Below are 21,891 nucleotides of genomic sequence, written 5' to 3' on the forward strand. Positions count from 1 at the left end.
AACCCGGTAATAAGCAGCCGCCATGATGCTCGTTTATCAGGCCCTGATCAAAGTCAAAGTGCATCGTCAGACACTGTCTGAGCAGTAACACAGTCAAAGAGACAGGCAGTTATCCAAGCTGAATGATCAGTCTGTTAGATTGCTTTTCCGCATGAACGAGTGGAGAGATGGTTCTCAACACTGTCGCTAGGTTGTGAGTTCTGTTCTGCTGTTGGAGCTCAGCAACATTCCTACTTGATTTCTCGACTTTTCTTCTTCTTCTTGTTCTCGAACATTCATTCTCTCACTTTAGATAGATAGATTGTTGCGTATCCATAAACCAACCACATACCTTTCTGTCTCCTCTTCTCAGACACTCCTCTAACTCTTCTCTCCTCCACCTCTCCTCTCCTCTCCTCCACCTCTCCTCCACCTCTCGTCACCTCTCCTCTAACTCTCCTTTCCTCTCCTCCACCTCTCCAGCCCTCCACTCTAAATGTCTGTTGACATTTGAAAAGCTCAAAGAGTCCCAGAACCGGGTCGTCATCAAGGTCGGTCGTCGTAAGGGAAACCCTCCACCCTTCCCCCCTCACGAGGAGATGCAGATGGGCTTGCCGTTCTTATCGTACTGGTAGACCAGCATCTTGATGCAGTGGGAGTTGGCTGGGGAGATCCAGGGGCTACTGGTGATAGAGAAGTTGTGTCCAGCGTAGAATGGCGGTGGCTGCTTCCGGCATCGGAACAGCGTCCGGAGAACCGTGGCCGCCATGGTCCGGAAACGCTTGCTGATGAAACAGTAGAGAAAGAAGTTGACCCCGGTGTTGAGGAGAGCTAGCATATTCGCCACATCGGTTAGGAGGTGCAGGAGGCGGGCAGGACCTGGGGATGCCGGCGGTGCCGTGTACAGGTGGTAGAGGATCATGACGGTGCGTGGTGCCCAGAGGACGGCGAACACGGAGGTGATGGCGAGCAGGATGGCGGTGGTCTTGCCCGTGGAGTAGCCGCGGAGGCGGAAGCAGCTGCGACGGCGCTGGAGCTTCCTGACGATCATGGCATTGAGGGAGAAGAAGACGGAGCAGGGGAGGAGATAAACGGTCGCGCAGTGCACCCAGACTAGCACATGCTGCGCAGCACTACTACTACTCCCCCCTCCTCCACTTCCTGTACCACCTCCAGGTAAACCATGCCACAGCTCAGGCCACCAGTAGTAAGGCGCCGCAGACACCAAACACCCCGTATAGACGCCCATGATGACCCGCCGTGTGCGGGCTGGGTAGGAAACGCTATGATACTTCAACGGGTGACAGACTGCAATGTAACGGTCAACGGTCAAGGGGACCGTGATCCAGATCGAGGTGTGGATAGAGGAGAACTCCAGGACCTGGACCGCCTTGTTGAGGGAGGGAGGGAGGGGCGCGCCCAAAATGAAGTCCTCCAATATGAAGTCGACGAAGACGATGAGCAGGAGGACCAGGATGTCAGCGGCGGCGAGCGCCAGGAGGTAGTTATAGGAGGACTTCTGACGCCGTAACACCAGCTGGGAGAGGATGATGACTGTGAGTATGTTGGCTGGATGAGGGGGAAGGTTATGAGGGTGACACAAGAAAATAGGTTGGGGAGATGAGGGAGGGAGGGGGAGGAAGTGGGAGGGGTGAGGTGATGAAGGAACGGATGTGAGGGGGGTGAGTATGAACCAAGGGTCAGATATATGGGGAGATGAATGGAGACAGAGAGAGAAAGGAGAGGAAAGTGATGGGGAAATTACATAAGAGGAAAAGCATGAAAGTGGAGAAGAAAGAATGATGAGAGGTTGAGATTGAAAGTGGCGTGAAAACAGGTTATGATAAAGGAAAACGAAAGAGAGAGGAAGAGAGTTAGTTTTACTGGGGAGGCCATTGACAAGGAGCAACACTCATTCAGCCAATCAGAAACAACACACACTCTACCTACATAGAACACACCCACACGTGTACATGCACATACACACACACATACATACACACACATACACACACACACACACACACACACACACACACACTTTTTGCACCTGTCTACACAAAGTTTAATTTTCACTTCCTTCTACTGGCATAAAGAGAACCAAATAACAACCCTTTACATAACCCTAACAAGTGTTGTGTTCGAGACCATTTAAAGCGAGATCGATTCAAGACCAAGACTGGAGCAAACTGAGTCAGAGTCAAGACCGAGACCAGAGGGGGGGGTGAGACCGAGTCAAGAATGAGACCGGGAGGAAAATAAGGGGTCCACGACCGAGTCAAGACTGAGACCAGAATTGAGTCCAATTCAAGGCTATGATTGTAATTTTGAGAAATCACCACCATAATAAGAGTTCAAAATGTCCAGTATTTGTGTGTTCATTTTTCAGAACAACATATGGATTATTTAGACATTCAGAATAGTGAAAAAATGCATGCTGAGGGAAATAGAGCCAGTCTACAAATTATTACTATTACAATTATTACTGTTTCATATCCGCAAAGTAGTTAAAACGCTGTCAGTTCCACTTTAAATTTTAGGTCACCGGTTACTTTGTGTGCTAAACATGAAATGTTTTTTGCAATTGGAAGTAATAGTTGTACATTTTGATTGGGAATTGCTTAATGGTTGTGTTTTTGTGTTCTTATGATTGGGACCTACTGGCTTATTATGTCTGAGTTTATGGACTGCTTATCCTTTAACATCATGTGTGTGACAGGTTTATGGACTGCTTATCCTTTAACATCATGCTGTGTGTGACTGCTGTCTTTCCATCGGCCCTATGCAGGGGTGTAGTGGTGCCTGGAGAAGTGGGTATACTCTAATCTTTTTTTAAATGAGTTTTTCTATAGATTTTTCAAATTGTCACTCTCAAAATCACACTTTTTTTATATAGAAAAAATACGAAAATGTGATGGTCTAAGTCCACAACAATGTTTAAACCACATCAATCTGATTGTGTGGACCTGTCAGGGCTTAGCTCCCCAGTGGGTGGGCCTCTGTCCACCCAGGCGGATCCATGTCTACACCCCTGATGCAAACAGCACATTATGAAAATTGTGCATCACAAATAGCCTACTAACCAACACTTTTTCAATATCTGTTTTGCATACCCATTGTTGCCTTAGTTCGCATTTACTGGTAGATATCATAAATTCAAACGTCTTTCCTACCCTACCGGCTACTGATGTTATTCTTCTGTGAGCTGCTCCGTGCCAAAACCAGTCGAGAGCTGCACACTCTTGTTGCCTGCAGATGATATTCCACTGAAACTAGGCTATGTGTGCAGCACGCATGTGAATATATTTCACATGCTTTGCAATTGTGTAGGCTACTTTGTGCATGATTTCTCTATTGTACTACATAATTGATCAATCGTATCAGTAGGGATTTAGAAGTGAGTATACGCAATGCCCACTGAAAAAAAAGTGTGTATACGGCTTATACCTGCATATACCCTCCACTACACCACTGGCCCTTTGTGTTTTACAAAAAAGTGCAATCTCCTACATGAGTGCGCTGGTATTACAGTTGCTGTCCTTTCAGAATCACAAACCTGTCACACACTGAAGGCCTATAGGTTCGCCACTGCGCAAACATGTCTATAATGGATATAAAGGCTGTTAAGATATTCATGTTTCAAGAAAATACTGTATATATTTGGCCTGGCGAAGAGGTTTTATGACTGAATGGAAGCTGATAATTATGAGTTTTTTACTCTGCTGGTCTCGGCTGGTCTCTGGAAGAAATGATGAGTCCTCACTCTCCGAGACCGAGTCAAAACCGAGTACAAATGTATCAGACACCAAGACAAGACCAAGACACTCAATATGTGGTCTCGAGACCGGACTCGGGTACTACAACACTGACCCTAACCCCTTTCTAAAGACTAATAATTTGCTCAGTAGAATATTTCCTGTAACAATATTTCCCTCCACCTCTCCTATCCTGTCTCCCTCTCTCTCTCTCTCTCTCTCTCTCTCTCTCTCTCTCTCTCGCTCTCTCTCTCTCTCTGTCTCTGTCCTCTCCTCCCCCCTTCCCTCCCTCCATCCATCTCTTCGCCCATCCTTCCCTCCTCCCCTCTACCTGCTGAGTTGCACGGTGGCACTTGCCTCTGCCTCGGGTCCATTAGTTAGCTCGATTAAATAATAATATACAGCGCCACAACAAAACCAGGGAACAATGACAGCGCACCGTCATGGCCTTGCTGAGTCGTTGAGGCTCCGGCTGGCCCAGATAAACAGTCCAAGGACACCACCCTCTCTCTCTCTCTCTCTCTCTCTCTCTCTCTCTCTCTCTCTCTCTCTCTCTCTCTCTCTCTCTCTCTCTCTCTCTCTCTCTCTCTCTCTCTCTCTCTCTCTCTCTCTTTCGCTGCCTTTTCCTCCCCCTCTTGCTTCTTCCTCCATCTTTTATCTCCCTTTTCACTCCTCCTTCCCTCCCCATTTGCCTCTTTCTCCTCTCTCTACCTCCCTCTCTCACATTCCTTCTTTCCTCTCTCCTTCCATCCCTCCCTCCTGGCCTTGCTGGAGCATGGGGAATGATTCAGGGGACATAGAGGGACAACCACAGTTTTCTATCATTTCCGCCCAGTCTCCCTCTTAAGGGTCGTGCTGGGCCATGGTGAATTGCTCATGAGCAAGATGTGGGGGATAATGACAGTTTTCTATAACTTCGGCCCCCTCCCTCTCTACCTCTCTCCCTCTCTCCCTCCATCCATCCATCCCTCCCTCCCCTCTTCCAGAAGGGGGACGTGGTGGTGACAATCACAGTACCACTCTGCCAGTAGTAGGAGAAACGTGTACACAAAGGGGTCTATGTGATTTAGCCTGCTGTTACCCAGGCAAAACCAACTGTGTGTATGTGTGTGTCCATGTGTGTGATTGCTTGTGTGTCAACAAGTTCAATGGTCATGCATGTATACATGTGTAAGTACATGTGTTGTGTGCATGTGTGGGTGTGGGGGAAAGTGCATTGTACCTCATGATGGTGAGTATAAAAGTGTACACTTTTAGGAGAAAAGTGGAGATTTGGGAAGTAGCCTTAGGCGTAAAGAAAACATGTGCAAGCACAACTGTCAAGATCTGTGCTTTTGTAACCAAGCGAAATCTGTTGATTAAATCACGTTTCCCTTTAGAGCCAAAATGGCTGATTCCTATGACGTGTGTTGAAGGCAACCAGAAGACATTCATCCCTCTTTGTTCTCTTGCTGTAGATAACGCTGCTGTGTGTCTGTCTATGACATTTCTGACAATGATTTGCATTGTTATGTCACAGAGACATCAATGCACTTAGCACCTGTCACAGGGCATCTAGCTAGATGAAAGGGGTCTGTGGTGCCACCATCGCCTCCTCTCTCTCTGTCTCTCTTTCTTTTCCTCTCCCTCTGCCTATCTTTCTTTCTTTCTCCTCCCCCCCCCCACCTCTCTCTCTCCCTCTCACTCTCTCCTTCTCTCTCTCTCCCCCTCTTTCTTTCTCCCAGTCTGTCTGGTAATAGATGTGGGATTGGATTAAAGATGGCAGCTCAGAGTCTGGTCCATCACACTTCACACCTCTCTGCTATCAGCTGATTACTTATGACAAAGCAGGCTCCAGATAATGACTAAAGATGTCCTTGTCAGACGCAGGCGGAGATGCCCAGGCTCACGGGCACACTTACGCGCACACACACACACACACAACAATAGTAGGCTTGATTACCAACTATGACGAGACAGCCTACAGGGAAGAAGTGAGGGCTCTGGGAGTGTGGTGCCAGGAAAATAACCTCTCACTCAACGTCAACAAAACAAAGGAGATGATCATGCACTTCAGAAAACAGCAGAGGGTGCACCCCCCTATCCACATTGACGCAACCGCAGTGGAGAAGGTAGAAAGCTTCTTGGCGTACACATCACTGACAAACTGAAATGGACCACCCACACAGAAAGTGTGGTGAAGAAGGCACAACAGAGCCTCTTCAACCTCAGGAGGCTAAATAAATTCGGCTTGGCACCTACAACCCTCACAATTGAGAGCATCCTGTCGGGCTGTATCATCGCCTGGTACGGCAACTGCACCGCCCGCAACCGCAAGGCTCTCCAGAGGGTGGTGCGGTCTGCCCAACGCATTACCGGGGACAGGTAATGGTGGAACAAAGCTGGGACAGAGAGACTGAAAAACAGCTTCTATCTCAAGGCCATCAGACTGTTAAACAGCCATCACTAGCACATTAGAGGCTGCTGCCTATAGACATAGACTAGAAATCACTGGCCACTTTAAGAAATGGAACACTAGCCACTTTAATAATGTTTACATATCTTGGATTACTCATCTCATATGTATATACTGTATTCTATACTATTCTACTGTATCTTAATCCATACCGCTCTGACATCGCTCATCCATTTATGTATATATTCTTAATTAATTCCTTACTTAGATTTGTGTGTATTGGGTATATGTTGTGAAATTGTTAGATATTACTTGTTAGATATTACTGCACTGTCGGAGCTAGAAGCACAAGCATTTCGCTTCACCCGTAATAACATCTGCTAAACACGTGTATGTGACCAATACAATTTTATTTTATTTGACACACACACAAACAGTTTGCTTTGCAGCATTTCAGGTTTTCTCTCCTCTCTCAGTGTAACGGGATAATCCAGTAGACGATCCCATCCTGTGTGCTGCTGGTCACTCACCACTGAGTCTCCCGGACACTCAGCTAGCAGCTCAATTGGTTTGTTATTGAACTTCACTTGATTGTGCTATTGATTGTTGTTCGTCCCTTTCCACTTACAGAGTGAAAAGTTAACTTTGTGAGTGTCTCTCGCTCTACTATCTCATCCTATCACTCTGTGTATGTGTGTGTACTGTAGCTCAGTTGGTAGAGCATGGCGCTTGCAATGGCAGGGTTGTGGGTTCGTTTCCCACGGGGGGGCAGTATGAAAATGTATGCACTCGCTAACTGTAAGTCGCTCTGGATAAGAGCGTCTGCTAAATGACTAAAATGTAAATGTACTGTATAAAATGTCTGTCTCTCTCTGTCTGTGCAGGTGTACCTGAGAGCATAAGCAGGTGGTTTCTCTCTCTGCTCCTTTGTGTTTATGTGTATCAAAGTGTGTCGCTAAGCCTTGAGCCACCTGGGGAGAGACATTAGAAGAGCGCAGCAAATCCCACACAATGGATTCCTCACATAATAATCCTCTAACCTCTCCATCTATCTCCTTCTCTTCCTCTCTCTCTCTATCCAGCCCTCTTTCTCTTTCTCCATCCACCTCTAAAGAGGGATGACCATATGTGGAATTGAAATGGGATGTTTTTCTGTATTCAGTTTTTCAGTGGTCGTGGTATTATTCAGTGAAAAGCTCTGCACTCCCTAGTGAGACAGAGCCTTGAAGGGACGGACAAAGGGAATCCGATGTGCGCTTGACATTTCCATTTAGCCACAGCAAGCCTCCACTGGACGGTCCATTCATTTCAATTGACTGCTGCTCTCTGTCTCTGTCTGTGTGTGCGTCCCAAATGGCACCCTATTCCCTGTATAGTGCACTACTTCTGATCAAAATAAGTTCCCTATGTAGGGAATAGGGTGCCATTTGGGATGTAGCTGTGTCTGTGGAGCTGGTTCTGGGCAACAGGGTTAGGCAGGCAGGCTGGTTCTACTCGACATGAAGCTCGGATGGTCCAGGAGGGACCCATCTCTACCAGGGGAGGACTGGAGGATGACGGACTGAAAATAAAACAGACAACAACCACAAAATGATTCCCCTGTGCTTTCTTTCTCTCTCTCCCACTGTGTCTCTTTCTGTGGTGCTCTCTCTCTCTCTCTCTCTCTCTCTCTCAAATTAATATTTAAATAGCTTTATTGGTATAACATTGGCAAAAAATCTAAAGTACAATTGCCTCTCTCTCTCTCCCCCCTCTGCCCCCCTCTCTCCCATCTCCCCTGATGTGTAACCATGACGCTAGGAGGAATAGGCTGGAGAGGAGGAGGGCAGAATGACCTGTGGGGAGGGAGAGAGAGAGAGAGAGAGAGAGAGAGAGAGAGAGAGAGAGAAGAGAGAATGGGGTCTGTTGCCATGTGTTTTTGTGCGTCTCTTTACTCTGCTACTTCTCCAATATAACAGGGGTCGAGGCCAATGACATTGTTGTGGGGGGGGACGACACACACGCTCTAATACACACACATACATTGATGCACACACTGACATGCACACACACACACTGAGACACATCGTGCTCCCCGAGGTGTGTAATGACGCTGAGTCATCCCCCCTAAAAAAGGAGGTGTAGAAACAAGCCCCCTTGCTCCGGTGGAGGAGAAGAGAGGAGAGGCACAGTTTAACCCCATAGAAAGAAGAGGTAAACACATTAGGTGCTGCGACACTATGACTGTGTCCCAAATAGCACCCTATTTCATGCAGAGTCTTCCGTCAGACAGATGCCACAATCTACACCCCGGGCCTGGTATTACTATACAGAAAAACGGAACGATGAAAAGAAGAGAAATTAAATGAGAGAAAAGACATGCAATTATGTTTTTCGGGGGATGAGGAAATTGAAGTTGGACTCAGGCTGCATATCTGAGGGAGTCAGCTTAATCAGTCTCGTGGACGTGTTGTGAGAGAGAGAGTGAGAGAGAGAGAAAGATTGAGAGAGAGAGAGAGAGAAGGAGAGAGAGAGTGAGAAGGAGAGGGAGAGAGAGAAGGAGAGGGAGAGAGAGAGAGAGAGAGAGAGAGAGAGAGAGAGAGAGAGAGAGAGAGAGAGAGAGAGAGAGAGAGAGAGAGAGAGAGAGAGAGAGAGAGAGAGAGAGAGAAATAGAGGAGGAGAGAGGGAGAAATAAGAGAGGGAGAGAGAGAAATAGGAAGTAGATAGTGATAAATAGAGAACGATAGAGACAGGGGGAGGGGCAAAATAGAGAGAAGGTTAGAAAGAAAGTACGAGAGAAAGTTGAAGGAGTCTAAGATCAGGTAGGGAAAGGTTTGGTGAGAGGTTGATTGAGAGCGAAGGGGAGAGGAGAGGCGGAGAGAGTTAAATGGAGAGAGAGAAGGCGTGAATGAAAAAGAGAGGTAGTGATGGAGAAGGTATGGGAGGGGGAGGAAAAGGGAGGCCTGGTTGAAATATCAAAAGGCAGTTTCAAAGGTCACACTCACTTTGTACCTTATGACAAACATTTGCCCTTTTGTCTTCTCAAAGAGTCTGATTAGACCGAGCTACCAATCCATTCACACTATTTAAGTTGTACATCTACGATCCAATCTTGGCTATACACTTAGAAAGAAAGGGGCTACCTAGAACCATAAAGGGTTCTGCGGTTCTTCGGCTGTCCCTATAGAATAAACATTTTTTGGTTCCAGATACAACCCTTTTTCTAAGAATATTCTTTGTACCCTCTCTACAAAGACAGAGTTTATTTATTTATTTATCTTATCTCATGTGAACTAACACTTAACCATACACTGTTGTGTGCTTTCATAGATCAATACATTCGTAAAGGGAGATATGGAGGGGGAGAATATAAACATTTTAGAGTAGGAGAGAGAGGGTGAAGACAGTTAGAGATGCTGAATGAAAAATAGAGAGTGTAAACTAGAAAGAGAGAGAGAGAGAGAGAGAGAGAGAGAGAGAGAGAGAGAGAGAGAGAGAGAGAGAGAGAGAGAGGGGCTAGGATAGTTAGAGAGAAAGAGAGAGAGAGGACTAGGATAGTCAGAGAGAAAAAGAGAGGGAGGGTGGGAATAGAGGCAGAGAGAGTGAGAAAAGAGAGAGAATAGTAGAAAGAAGCTAAGGATAATTGTAGAGATAGAGAAACAGAGAGAAAGTAAATAAGAGAGAATATATAGATAGAGCGAGAAATAGAGGTCAGGCCAGGTTTGTAGGTAATGTTATTGATGACACTGCAGTGTTGTGCTACTGCCTGATGAGACCTTTCGATTCCTCAGATCACACAGTCTATTGAACCAAACCTTGTTGTTCAACTCCTGCTCTGCTCTCACTGTCTATAGAAGCTATATAGCAACCTGGAGATGAGGGGAGAAAGAGAGAGAAAGAGAGGATTGATCACACCAATTTATAAAAATGGAGACAAATTTGACCCAAATAATTACAGAGGAATTTGCGTCAACAGCAACTTGGGGAAAATTCTCTGCAGTATCATAAACAGCAGACTACATAATTTCCTTGATGAACACAACGTCCTAAGCAGAAGCCAGATTGGATTTGTAAAAAATGATTGTGCAACAGACCACATTTACACCCTCCACACTCTAATTGATAAACAAGTAAACCAAAACAAAGGCAAAATCTACTCGTGTTTTGTAGACTTCAAGAAAGCATTTGATTCAATTTGGCACGAAGGTCTTTTTTACAAACTAATAAAAAGTGGTATTGGAGGGAAAACAAATGTGCGATTAAAATCGGCAACAAGCAAACAGACTTCTTCTCTCAGGGACGTGGAGTGAAATAGGGCTGCCCAAGTCCAACACTATTTAACATCTACATTAATGAATTGGCAAAAACATTAGAAGAATCGGCAGCACCTGTTCTCACCCTACACAACACTAGAATCAAGTGTCTGCTGTACGCAGATGACCTGGTACTACTGTCTCCCACTAAGGAGGGGTTACAGCAGCATCTAGATCATCTGCACATGTTCAGTCAGACCTGGGCTCTTAATTAATCTAAAATAATAATCTAATAATAATATGCCATATAGCAGACACTTTTATCGAAAGCGACTTACAGTCAGTCATGTGTGCATACATTTTTACGTATGGATGGTCCCGGGGATCGAACCCACTACCCTGGCATTACAAGCGCCATGCTCTACCAATTGAGCTACAGAGGACCAAAAAAAACAAATATAATGATATTCCAAAAAAGGTCCGGAAATCAGGATGACAAATATAAATTCTATTTGGACACAGTTCTATTAGAACACACCAAAAATGACACGTCCAAAATTCCAATTAGAATCTGGCTCAAAGATTTCCAATCAGTTATAGAACCAATTGCTCTATATGGCAGCGAAGTATGGGGTCCGCTCTCTAATATTGAATTTACCAAATGGGACAAACATCCAATCGAAATACTGCATGCAGAGTTTTGCAAGACTGTATTGCAAGTGCAAAGAAAAACTCCAAATAGAGCAGAATTGGGCCAATACCCCCTCCTTATTCGAATAGAAAAAAGAGCCATCAAATTTTACAACCATCTAAAAACAACTGACCCCAAAACATTCCATCACACAGCTCTACTATGTCAAGAGATGAAACAAGAGAAGAGTCCCCTCAGCCAGCTGGTTCTGAGGCTCAGTTCACTAACCAAAACCAACCTCATAGAGCCTCAAGACAGCACTCAGAAAATCTGGCCCAACCAAATCATCACAAAGCAAAAATAAAAATACATCACCTATTGGAAAGACACCACAGAAAATCAAAGTAAACGTCAATGCTATTTGGCTCTAAACAGACAGTACATGGTGGCAGACTATCTGACCACTGTGACTGATAGAAAACTGAGGAAAACAATGACTAGGTACAGACTCAGTGAGCACAGTCTGGCTATAGAGACCGGTCGTCACAGGCAAACCTGGCTGCCCAGAGAGGACAGGCTGTGCTTACTCTGCCCCTGGGGAGAGGTAGAGACAGAGCTGCATTTCCTATTAAACTGTGACAAATACTCAGACCTAAGAGAATCTTTCTTTCCCAAAATTATCATTCAGTACAAAGAATTTGAAACTATAAAAGAGGAATAACAAATCCAATATTTATTGGGTGAAAAGCCAAAATGTGCAATTTTGGCAGCCAAATATGTGTCCTCCTGCCACAACCCGAGGAACAGCCAGTGAAAAGTGTAATGTAATGTCAATAATATTTCCTGTTTTGTTTTGGCTTTCATACCATGTAATGTGTCTTCTCAGTCATGTTGAGATTGGTCGACTACTATTGCTTTAATGTATTGTTATTCTCATTAATATTGTTGTTGTAGTTGCTGTTAATGGTAATCCCATTTCCACTACTACTATTACTATTATTGCTGTTGGTCCCACCATTTTTGTTATATCTATACTTTGACAATGTAAGTAATTTTACTTGCCATGTCAATAAAGTCTATTGAATTGAATTGAATTGAATTGAATTGAGAGACAAAGAGAGAGAGAGAGAGAGAGAGAGAGAGAGAGAGAGAGAGAGAGAGAGAGAGAGAGAGAGAGAGAGAGGGAGAGAGGGAGAAAGGGGGGGAGAAAGAGAGAAAAAGAAAGAGGGATAGAGAGAGAGAGAGAGGGAGAGGGAGAGGGAGTGGACAGGGGAGAGACCAAGAAGTTGGATAGGAGATGACAGAACCAGAGAGGGAGGATGAGGGAGAGACCAGGAAGTAAACAACAAGAAGAGGGAGGAAGAGGGAGGATGTAAAGAGAGTATAATAAGGGGAGGAGTAGGATGAGAGGAGGGGTATGGCCGGCAGATTGGGAGATTCATGTAAGTTCCTGACAACTTTACCATAATTACCTAATGATTGGTTCTAAGTCCTCCTTTAAACAGTGCTGTTCTGTATTGAGCGAGCCATAAGGATACTGTACACCTTTCCCAGTGTTTTCTCACAACTTAACACTGCCAAGTTGGTTTTTATGTGGGTAACGGATCCACTTTCAACACCAGTCAGAACTGTCACTGTGTCAACAGCTTTTAAAACACCCTTTATTTTCCCATCTCTCGCCCTCCCTCTCTCTTCCCTCTCTCCCCCCTCCCTCCTCTCTCTTCCCTCTCTCTTCCCTCTCTCCCCCCTCCCTCCTCTCTCCTTCCCTGTCCTCTCTGGCTCATCTCCTCCCTGACAGGCCGCTGCCTGGTGGATATAACACTCGTCTTTTCCTCCTCATCTTCCTCCCGCCATCATTTCCCCAGACGATGCCTCACTTTAGGAGGATGAGCGCATCCTCCTCTTTCCCTCCCTTCCTGAGACTTTCCCCAAAGCCACTGTCCCTTCCCTCTGTCAACTCCTGTCCCTTCCCTCTGTCAACGCCTGTCCCTTCCCTCTGTCAACGCCTGTCCCTTCCCTCTGTCAACGCCTGTCCCTTCCCTCTGTCAACGCCTGTCCCTTCCCTCTGTCAACGCCTGTCCCTTCCCTCTGTCAACGCCTGTCCCTTCCCTCTGTCAACGCCTGTCCCTTCCCTCTGTCAACGCCTGTCCCTTCCCTCTGTCAACGCCTGTCCCTTCCATCTGTCAACTCCTGTCCCTTCCCTCTGTCAACTGCTGTCCCTTCTCTCTGTCAACGCCTGTCCCTTCCCTCTGTCAACGCCTGTCCCTTCCCTCTGTCATCGCCTGTCCCTTCCCTCTGTCAACTCCTGTCCCTTCCCTCTGTCAACTGCTGTCCCTTCCCTCTGTCAACTCCTGTCCCTTTCCTCTGTCAACTGCTGTCCCTTCCCTCTATCAACTCCTGTCCCTTTCCTCTGTCAACTGCTGTCCCTTTCCTCTGTCAACTCCTGTCCCTACATCCTCCTTCCCTCCTCCTTCCGTCCTTCCCTCCATTTCAGCAGTACACAAGAGAATCTTCTCCCTCCCTACTGTCACTTCCCCTTCCCTTCACTCAGCCTCCGGTATGACCGTCGCTTCCCTCCATCCTATCCTACCTATCCTGCTCTCTCCCTCCATCCTATCCTCCTCTCTCCCTCCATCCTATCCTCCTCTCTATCCCTCCATCCTATCCTCCTCTCTCCCTCCATCCTATCCTCATCTCTCTCTCCCTCCATCCTATCCTCATCTCTCTCCCTCCATCATATCCTCCTCTCTCTCTCCCTCCATCCTATCCTCCTCTCTCTCCCTCCATCCTATCCTCCTCTCTCTCTCCCTCCATCCTATCCTCCTCTCTCCCTCCTATCCTCCTCTCTCTCCCTCCATCCTATCCTCCTCTCTCTCTCCCTCCCTCCATCCTATCCTCCTCTCTCTCCCTCCATCCTATACTCCTCTCTCTCTCCTCCATCCTATCCTCCTCTCTCCCTCCATCCTATCCTCCTCTCTATCCCTCCATCCTATCCTCATCTCTCTCTCCCTCCATCCTATCCTCCTCTCTCTCTCCTCCATCCTATCCTCCTATCTCTCCCTCCATCCTATCCTCCTCTCTCCCTCCATCCTCTCCTCCTCTCTTTTCCTCCATCCTATCCTCATCTCTCTCCCTCCATCATATCCTCCTCTCTCTCCCTCCATCCTATCCTCCTCTCTCTCCCTCCATCCTATCCTCCTCTCTCTCTCTCTCCCTCCATCCTATCCTCCTCTCTCCCTCCTATCCTCCTCTCTCTCCCTCCATCCTATCCTCCTCTCTCTCTCCCTCCATCCTATCCTCCTCTCTCTCCCTCCATCCTATACTCCTCTCTCTCTCCTCCATCCTATCCTCCTCTCTCCCTCCATCCTATCCTCCTCTCTATCCCTCCATCCTATCCTCATCTCTCTCTCCCTCCATCCTATCCTCCTCTCTCTCTCCTCCATCCTATCCTCCTATCTCTCCCTCCATCCTATCCTCCTCTCTCCCTCCATCCTCTCCTCCTCTCTCTCCCTCCATCCTATCCTCCTCTCTCCCTCCATCCTATCCTCCTCTCTCTCCCTCCATCCTATCCTCCTCTCTCCCTCCATCCTATCCTCCTCTCTCTCCCTCCATCATATCCTCATCTCTCTCTCCTCCATCCTATCCTCCTGTCTCCTTCCATCCTCCCCTGACATCAGACTAACATCTCTTTAACAACCCTTCCCTTCTCTCCTTCTTTCCCTCCTTTCCTCTTTCCATCCCTCCCTTTCTACTCCACATCTAAACCACCTGTCACCACCACTAAACCTATAAACCCCTCACTATCCCTTTTACAATCATCCCCTCCTCTCCTCTCCACCTCCTGTCTTCACCCTCCACTCCTCTATCCCACTCTTCTGTAACCCCTACAAACACCGGGCTGACACTGGGCTGACACCGGCCCACTGGAGTCCCCAGTTAGAGAGGTCATTAGTGCTTTATCCTCCTGACCTTCACTCTGAATTACACACAGAGTCTGAGAGGAGAGAAGCTTCGAGAGCCTTGAAGAGAGGTCTTAACATTGCTCCCAGCACGTGCACCAAACTCCCTAGTGACTACATACAGTATGCATACACCAAGACTGTAGGCAACCTATCTAGTGACTACACACAGTATGCATACACCAAGACTGTAGGCAACCTATCTAGTGACTACACACAGTATGCATACACCAAGACTGTAGGCAACCTATCTAGTGACTACACACATGCATCAGGACTGTTAACAGTAAGTACAGGAGCTGCTCCCTGGTGAGACGTTGGTAAATTGGTTGAGAATAAAAAGGTACAGAGAGTTATCGGCATCGGGGGAGCAACAGCAGTAGCACAGGTGCAATGGTGCATGCATACATTCTTAAAAAAAAAGTGCTATCTAGAACCTTAAAGGGTTCACCCGCTGTCCCCATATGAGAACACTTTTTGGAACACTTTTTGGTTGCAGGTAGAACCCTTTTGGGTTCCATGTAGAACCTTTTCTACAGAGGGTTCTACATGTAACCAAAAAGGGTTGTAGCTGGAACCAAAAAGGGTTGTACCTGTAACCAAAATGAGTTCTCCTATGGGGACAGCTGAAGAACCCTTTTGGAACCCTTTCTTCTAAGAGTGTATAGCTGTATGACCTAGTGTAGCACTATTTCAGATATTCCTCATGGTATGACCTAGCCTGGCTACTCCATGACTGAACACTGTTTCAGATATTCCTCATGGTATGACCTAGCCTGGCTACTCCATGACTGAACACTGTTTCAGATATTCCTCATGGTATGACCTAGCCTGGCTACACCAGGACTGAACATTGTGCTTTTGTGTGGTCTAGCCAGGCTAGGTAACACCAACCATATGCAAGAATCCCTAAAAAATGATGTCCTCTCAATAGCATGCAGAAGAGACGGTCAAACTATCTACGGTATAAGAAGACATTATTTCATTTCCACAACCACCATATAAAAGTCCTCAATCATTTTGATGACACCTACCTATGCTGTAACACAACCAATACCAAAAATTATGCTTGTGCTTCTTTGCTTTGCCTAGGCTACAAACCATACTTCAATACAACAACAGCAAAGTGAATTTCCTGTTAGTCAGCCTCACACATAAGCATAGACACAGACTATAACACATCCCCGGCCCAGTGTTGAGGTACTGTAGGGTGCTGTGATGTTTGCTGTTGCCTGAACACGACAGCCTGAACACGCTGGTTTTGTTCCCATAGTACATCAGCCTCGTGAGGCAGAGAGAGAGCACCCGTTAAGAGCGGGTGAGCGATTAATTAAAAAGGTGGCAATTCGTCATAGCTCCGCGTCTGGCTTCCTCACACAGGTCTCAGGGTGCCACTTCACCGACTCCGCTGTTATTAATCTCGCTCCCTCGTTCTCTCTCTTCACCTTTCTCTTTCTCTTCTGATTTCTCTATCAATTTTTTTTACATTGACATTTTTGTCATTTAGCAGACGCTCTTTTTTATGTACAGGTCCCACGTGGGAATTGAACCCACAACCCTGGCATTGTGAGCACCATGCTCTACCAACTGAGCCTCACTTCTCTCTTTTAGCTCTTTATGTACACCTCTCTCGCTCTGTCGTTCTCTCTCTCCCTCTTCAGCCCTTTCTCTCTCTTTCCCTCCCTCTTCACCTCTCTCCTTCATATCTCTTTCTCTTTCTCTCTCTCCTTTTCTGCCTCTTCACCTCTCTCTCCTGATCTACCTCTCTCCCTTCTCACCTCTCTTTCTCTCCTGATCTTTCTCTCTATTTACACTTCTTCTTCGATATCGCTCTCATTCTCAGTTTCACACTTCATCCTCAAGTCTCTTGCACATCCTTTTCTCAACATGTCTTCTCTTTGTCCCAGAAATTCTCTTTCTCACAACCTCTCATCATCCACTCTCTCTACCTCCATCTTCAAATCGAACCATCCCTCTCTCTTGTTGTTCTGTCACTCTCTCTCTCTCTCTTTATGTCTTTCTTTCATCTACATCGAGGTCACTGTAAGTAACCTAAAGACAAGATGATTTATATACGTACCCAAAGTCCACAGCAGTCTCAGAACAGACTAATGGCACAGTGTGTTAATTACATCCCACTGGGCACACACTGGTTGAATCAACAGTTTCCATGTCATTTCAACTAAATGACGTTGAACCAACGTGGAATAGACGTTGAATTGAAGTCTGCGTCCAGTGGGAGTGTGACTAACCCCAAGCTATATCACAGACAAATAGGTATCTAGGCAGCAATACTATCACTCCAAATTAACATTACAGTCAAGCTATCAGTCCAGGTCAGGTGGAACAATATGTCAGCAAAACTACTGTAGTGGAAATCAACCATTAAAAATCAGCAGATTCAAACTCAGTCCAACCTTAAGGATTCAGCATGCAGAGCTGCAAACATAATTTATTGTGGTCAGCTACTATAGCATAGATTTACCTTCCAACAGAAACATTTAGCCTGAGGAGGTAAAAGGGGTTTTCTTTCTTCAAGAGAGCAGGCGACGCGCAGGAAACATTTTGATGGTATTATTCTCTGGTAGTTTGGCATACAAAGCACTACTATTACTTTGAATTGCAGATTCCCTTATTGAGAACAGAGTGTACATCTTGAAATCTCTTACTCCTGATCCATTGTAATAGAAAGTAGGACATCCCTTATGAAACTCTTATCAAACACAGATATAACAGTATTACTGTTCAGAATGAGGGCCAGTCAATTCACTCCACACTCTACTTAAAACTAACACTGAGTGCAATAACCTCTTTTAGTGGATGCATTTAAAACATACAATGTAAAATAGAGGGTTGAAAATAAAACTGGAAAATAATACATTAAAGAACGTAGGGTAATAGCATTAGAATTGAGGGTTAACATATTTTTTCCCTCTTGAAACAAATTGACGTGAAGTTCTGGTCTGGAGCTAAAGCATAGTGAATATATCTGCTATAGCCTCAAGGGCAGAACATAGACTTTAATCATAGATTGGACATCAGCATTTGTCCTGACCCCTAGCCTCTCTCTCCCTCTCGCTCTCTAGCCGCCACAACACATAGAACCAGACCAGAGGTACTATGTGACATATACAGTGCATTCGGAAAGTATTCAGCCCCCTTTACTTTTTCCACATTTTGTTACGTTACAGCCTTATTCTAAAATGGATTAAATTAAAAATGTTCCTCATCAATCTACACACAATACCCCATAATGATCAAGCAAAAACTGGGTTTTAGAAATGTTGCAAATGTATTAAAAATAAAAAACAGAAATACCTTATTTACATAAGTATTCAGACCCTTTGCTATGAGAATCAACATTGAGCTCAGGTGCATCCTGTTTCCATCCTGTTCTAAAACTTGTTGGGAGTCCACCTGTGGTAAATTAAATTGATTGGACATGATTTGGAAAGGCACATACCTGTCTATATAAGGTCCCACAGTTGACAGTGCATGTCAGAGCAAAAACCAAGCCATGAGGTCGAAGGAATTGTCCGTAGAGCTCAGAGACAGGATTGTGTCGAGGCACAGATCTGGGGAAGGGTACCAAAAATGTCTGCAGCATTGAAGGTCCCCAAGAACACAGTGGCCTCCATCATTCTTAAATGGAAGAAGTTTGGAACCACCAAGACTCTTCCTAGAGCTGGTCGCCCGGCCAAACTGAGCAATCTGGGGGAAAGGGCCTTGGTCACTCTGACAGAGCTCTAGAGTTCCTCTGTGGAGATGGCAGAACCTTCCAGAAGGACAACCATCTCTGCAGCACTCCACCAATCAGGCCTTTATGAAAAGTGGCCAGAAGGAGGCCAGTCCTCAGTAAAAGGCACATGACAGCGCACTTGGAGTTTGCCAAAAGGCACCTAAAGGACTCTCAGACCATGAGAAACAAGATTCTCTGATCTGATGAAACCAAGTTTGAACTCTTTGGCCTGAATGCCAAGTGTCACGTCTGGAGGAAACCTGGCACCATCCCTACGGTGAAGCATGGTGGTGGCAGCATCATGCTGTGGGGATGTTTTTCAGCAGCAGGGACTGGGAGACTAGTCAGGATCGAGGGAAAGATGAACGGAGCAAAGTACATAGAGATCCTTGATGAAAACCTGCTCCAGTACGCTCAGGACCTCAGACTGGGGCGAAGGTTCACCTTCCAACAGGACAACGACCCTGAGCACACAGCCAAGACAACGCAGGAGTGGCTTTGGGACAAGTCTCTGAATGTCCTTGAGTGGTCCAGCCAGAGCCCGGACTTGAACCCGATCAAACATCTCTGGAGAGACCTGAAAATAGCTGTGCAGCGACACTCTGACAGAGCTTGAGAGGATCTGCAGAGAAGAATGGGAGAAACTCCCCAAATACAGGTGTGCTTGAGGCTGTATTCGCTGCCAAAGGTGCTTCAACAAAGTACTGAGTAAAGGGTCTGAATACTTATGTAAATGTGATATTTGCAACAATTTCTAAAAAACTGTTTTTGCTTTTTCATTATGGGGTATTGTGAGTATTGATGAGGGGGGAAAAAACAATTTAATCAATTTTAAAATAAGGATATAACGTAACAAAATGTGGAAAAAGTCAAGGGATCTGAATACTTTCCGAATGCACTGTAAACAGTGGTTAAATGTCACTATTTTGACACATTCTAATGAGACCATGTTGCCCAGACTGGGTAAGTGTCCATCCATAGACCACACAGTAGGGAAGCAGACATGTAAAATAGTCCTATCTGTCTTGGGAATGGGTCTAAACTCACCAATAAGTCTTTACAGAGATGGTGATGTACTGTAAGTAACCCAACAACATAGCTTGTAGGCTATGTACCTGAAACCCACAGCAGTCTCAGTACAGACTATTGGTCCAGTGTGTTCGTTTAAGTGTGTCTACCCAAAGCTATAACACAGACAAGTAGTTCTCTAGGCAGCAATGTTTTTTTACTCCAAATACATATTACAGTCAAGCTATCTGGCCAGGTCTGAACTGCGATAAGTCTTTGGATCAGACATGACTGGGATGCATCAATATCTTCGTCATTGTAATTCACTGGGTGAATAGAAGCCGGAAGATTCAACTATAACACACTGGCACAGGCACATGCACATGCACACACACACACTCGAGCACACAGATAGGACAAGGTCAATGTGAGATATCAATTAATGACTCTAGAGCAGCTGAGCACAAAACACAGACTTCAAACACATACACTCACTCAGTTAGAGTATACCAAACACACACACGCTCACTTAGAGTATAACAAACACACACTCTGTCATACAAACACAAACAAACACAGATATTCACAAAAAACACACACACACACACACACACACAACGCACACACAGTCCCACACACACACACACGCTCTCTCTCTAATCCATCCTCTCCCCCCTCTCCCTCTTACCGGGCAGGCCGAGGCAGAGCAGGGCACTGTAGTAGATGACGGGCAGTGGTCCGAGAGGGCAACCCTGGGGAGTGTCGGCCGGCTGCTGCCCCGGGCTCCAGGCACTGCTATTGGGGGGGGGCAAGAGGGTGAAGATGTGGCTGTGCTCCATGGCCCTCCTCTTCCTCCTGGTCCTCGTCCTCAGATGCTCAGGAGTGAGCTGGGAGTGTGTGAGCTCAGCTCGGCTCGGCGTCAGGAAAGCCCAGAAACACACACACACACTCTCACAGACCCAGACTCAGCAGCCTGACAGCAGGACTGAGACAGAGAGAGGGAGAAAGAGGGAGAGAGATAGAGAGAGGGAGGGAGAGAGGGAGAGGGAGAGAGAGAGCTAGAGAGGGAGGGAGAGAGTGGGTGCTCTGTCCTTGGGTGCCAGTCGGCATGAGTGTGTGGTGTGTGTTAGAGCGGGTGTTGAGCAAGCGTTTGTGCGTGTCTGAGTGAGAGAGAGAAGAAGAGAGAGAGAGAAAGAGAGGGGAGAAGAGGCTGTAAGTGTGTGTGAGAGAGACAGAGGTTGAGACACAGACGACACAGACAGGAAGATGAGAGAGGTGATATGTGTTTGTGACAGAGGGAGAGAGGAGGAGGAGAGTTGAGAGTGAAAGTAAGTGGAGAGGGGAGATGCTGCATGCATGTGTGACTGAGAGAGAATGAGAATGAACTGAGAGAAAGATAGAGACAGAGAGAAGGGTGGAGAGAGAGAAAAAGAGAGATTTAGAGAGGGAAGGGGTAGAGAGAGAGAGTGATAGAGAGAGAGAGAGAGAGAGAGAGAGAGAGAGAGAGAGAGAGAGAGAGAGAGAGAGAGAGAGAGAGAGAGAGAGAGAGAGAGAGAGAGAGAGAGAGAGAGAGAGCGAGAGAGAGAGAGAGAGAGAGAGAGAGAGTGGGGGAGGGATGGGGTAGAGAGAGAGCAAGGGCACACTAGAGGAGTGAGTAAGGAGAAGTGAGGGAGTCGAAAGAGGGAAAACGCAGACGGGAAGGAGGTTGTGAGGGGAGAGGGAGAAAGAACGAGCATAGATGATTTGGATGTGAGGAGAAGACAGGAAGGCAGTGAGAGTGGGGGAGCGGAGGAAGGAGGAGGGAGGAGTGGTTATGTTTCCCTTGTGAGAACAGACTATAGTCTACACAAAGAAAATATCAAATTGGGGGGAAGATGAGATGACAGGTGGGAGTAGTGTGTGTGTGTGTGTTGTGTGTGTGTGCGTCCATCTGTGTGATTATGTGTGATTGCTTGTGTGTCAACAAGTTCAATGGTCATGCGTGTGTACATGTGTTGTGTACATGTGTGGGTGTGTGGGAACACCTGTGCGCACGGTTAACTAGATTTGAACATGTTGTATCCTGATTGCCGTACAGTGTAAGCTGTGAGGTGATCTGAGTGTTATAGTTGAAGTGTGCTAGTGAGTGAATCTGTGAATCAGTGAGTCAGTGAATCAGTGTCAGTGTGACACATACAAAGTGTTCACCCCTCG

General features: G+C 46.2%; 1 protein-coding gene across 1 annotated transcript; it reads right to left on the reverse strand.

Annotated features, from left to right (window-relative positions):
* Positions 1-428: 428 nt before the first annotated feature.
* LOC121570358 (probable G-protein coupled receptor 139) lies at positions 429-20,909 on the reverse strand. The gene is made up of 2 exons (XM_041881815.2): positions 20,387-20,909; positions 429-1,548 (listed from the first exon to the last, which is right to left on the reverse strand). Exons 1-2 carry the CDS (start codon positions 20,535-20,537, stop codon positions 569-571), a joined length of 1,131 nt encoding a protein of 376 aa, XP_041737749.2. The 5' UTR covers positions 20,538-20,909; the 3' UTR covers positions 429-568.
* Positions 20,910-21,891: the final 982 nt, after the last annotated feature.

This window comes from Coregonus clupeaformis, chromosome 7, assembly GCF_020615455.1.
Source record: "Coregonus clupeaformis isolate EN_2021a chromosome 7, ASM2061545v1, whole genome shotgun sequence".
NCBI lineage: Eukaryota > Metazoa > Chordata > Actinopteri > Salmoniformes > Salmonidae > Coregonus > Coregonus clupeaformis.

Coding starts and splice junctions, on each gene's coding strand:
- LOC121570358 (XM_041881815.2), bottom strand. CDS start 20,537: ATGGAGCACAGCCACATCTTCACCCTCTTGCCCCCCCCCAATAGCAGT. Junction 1,549..20,386: donor GCTCTGCCTCGGCCTGCCCG/GTAAGAGGGAGA, acceptor CCCCTCATCCAG/CCAACATACTCACAGTCATC.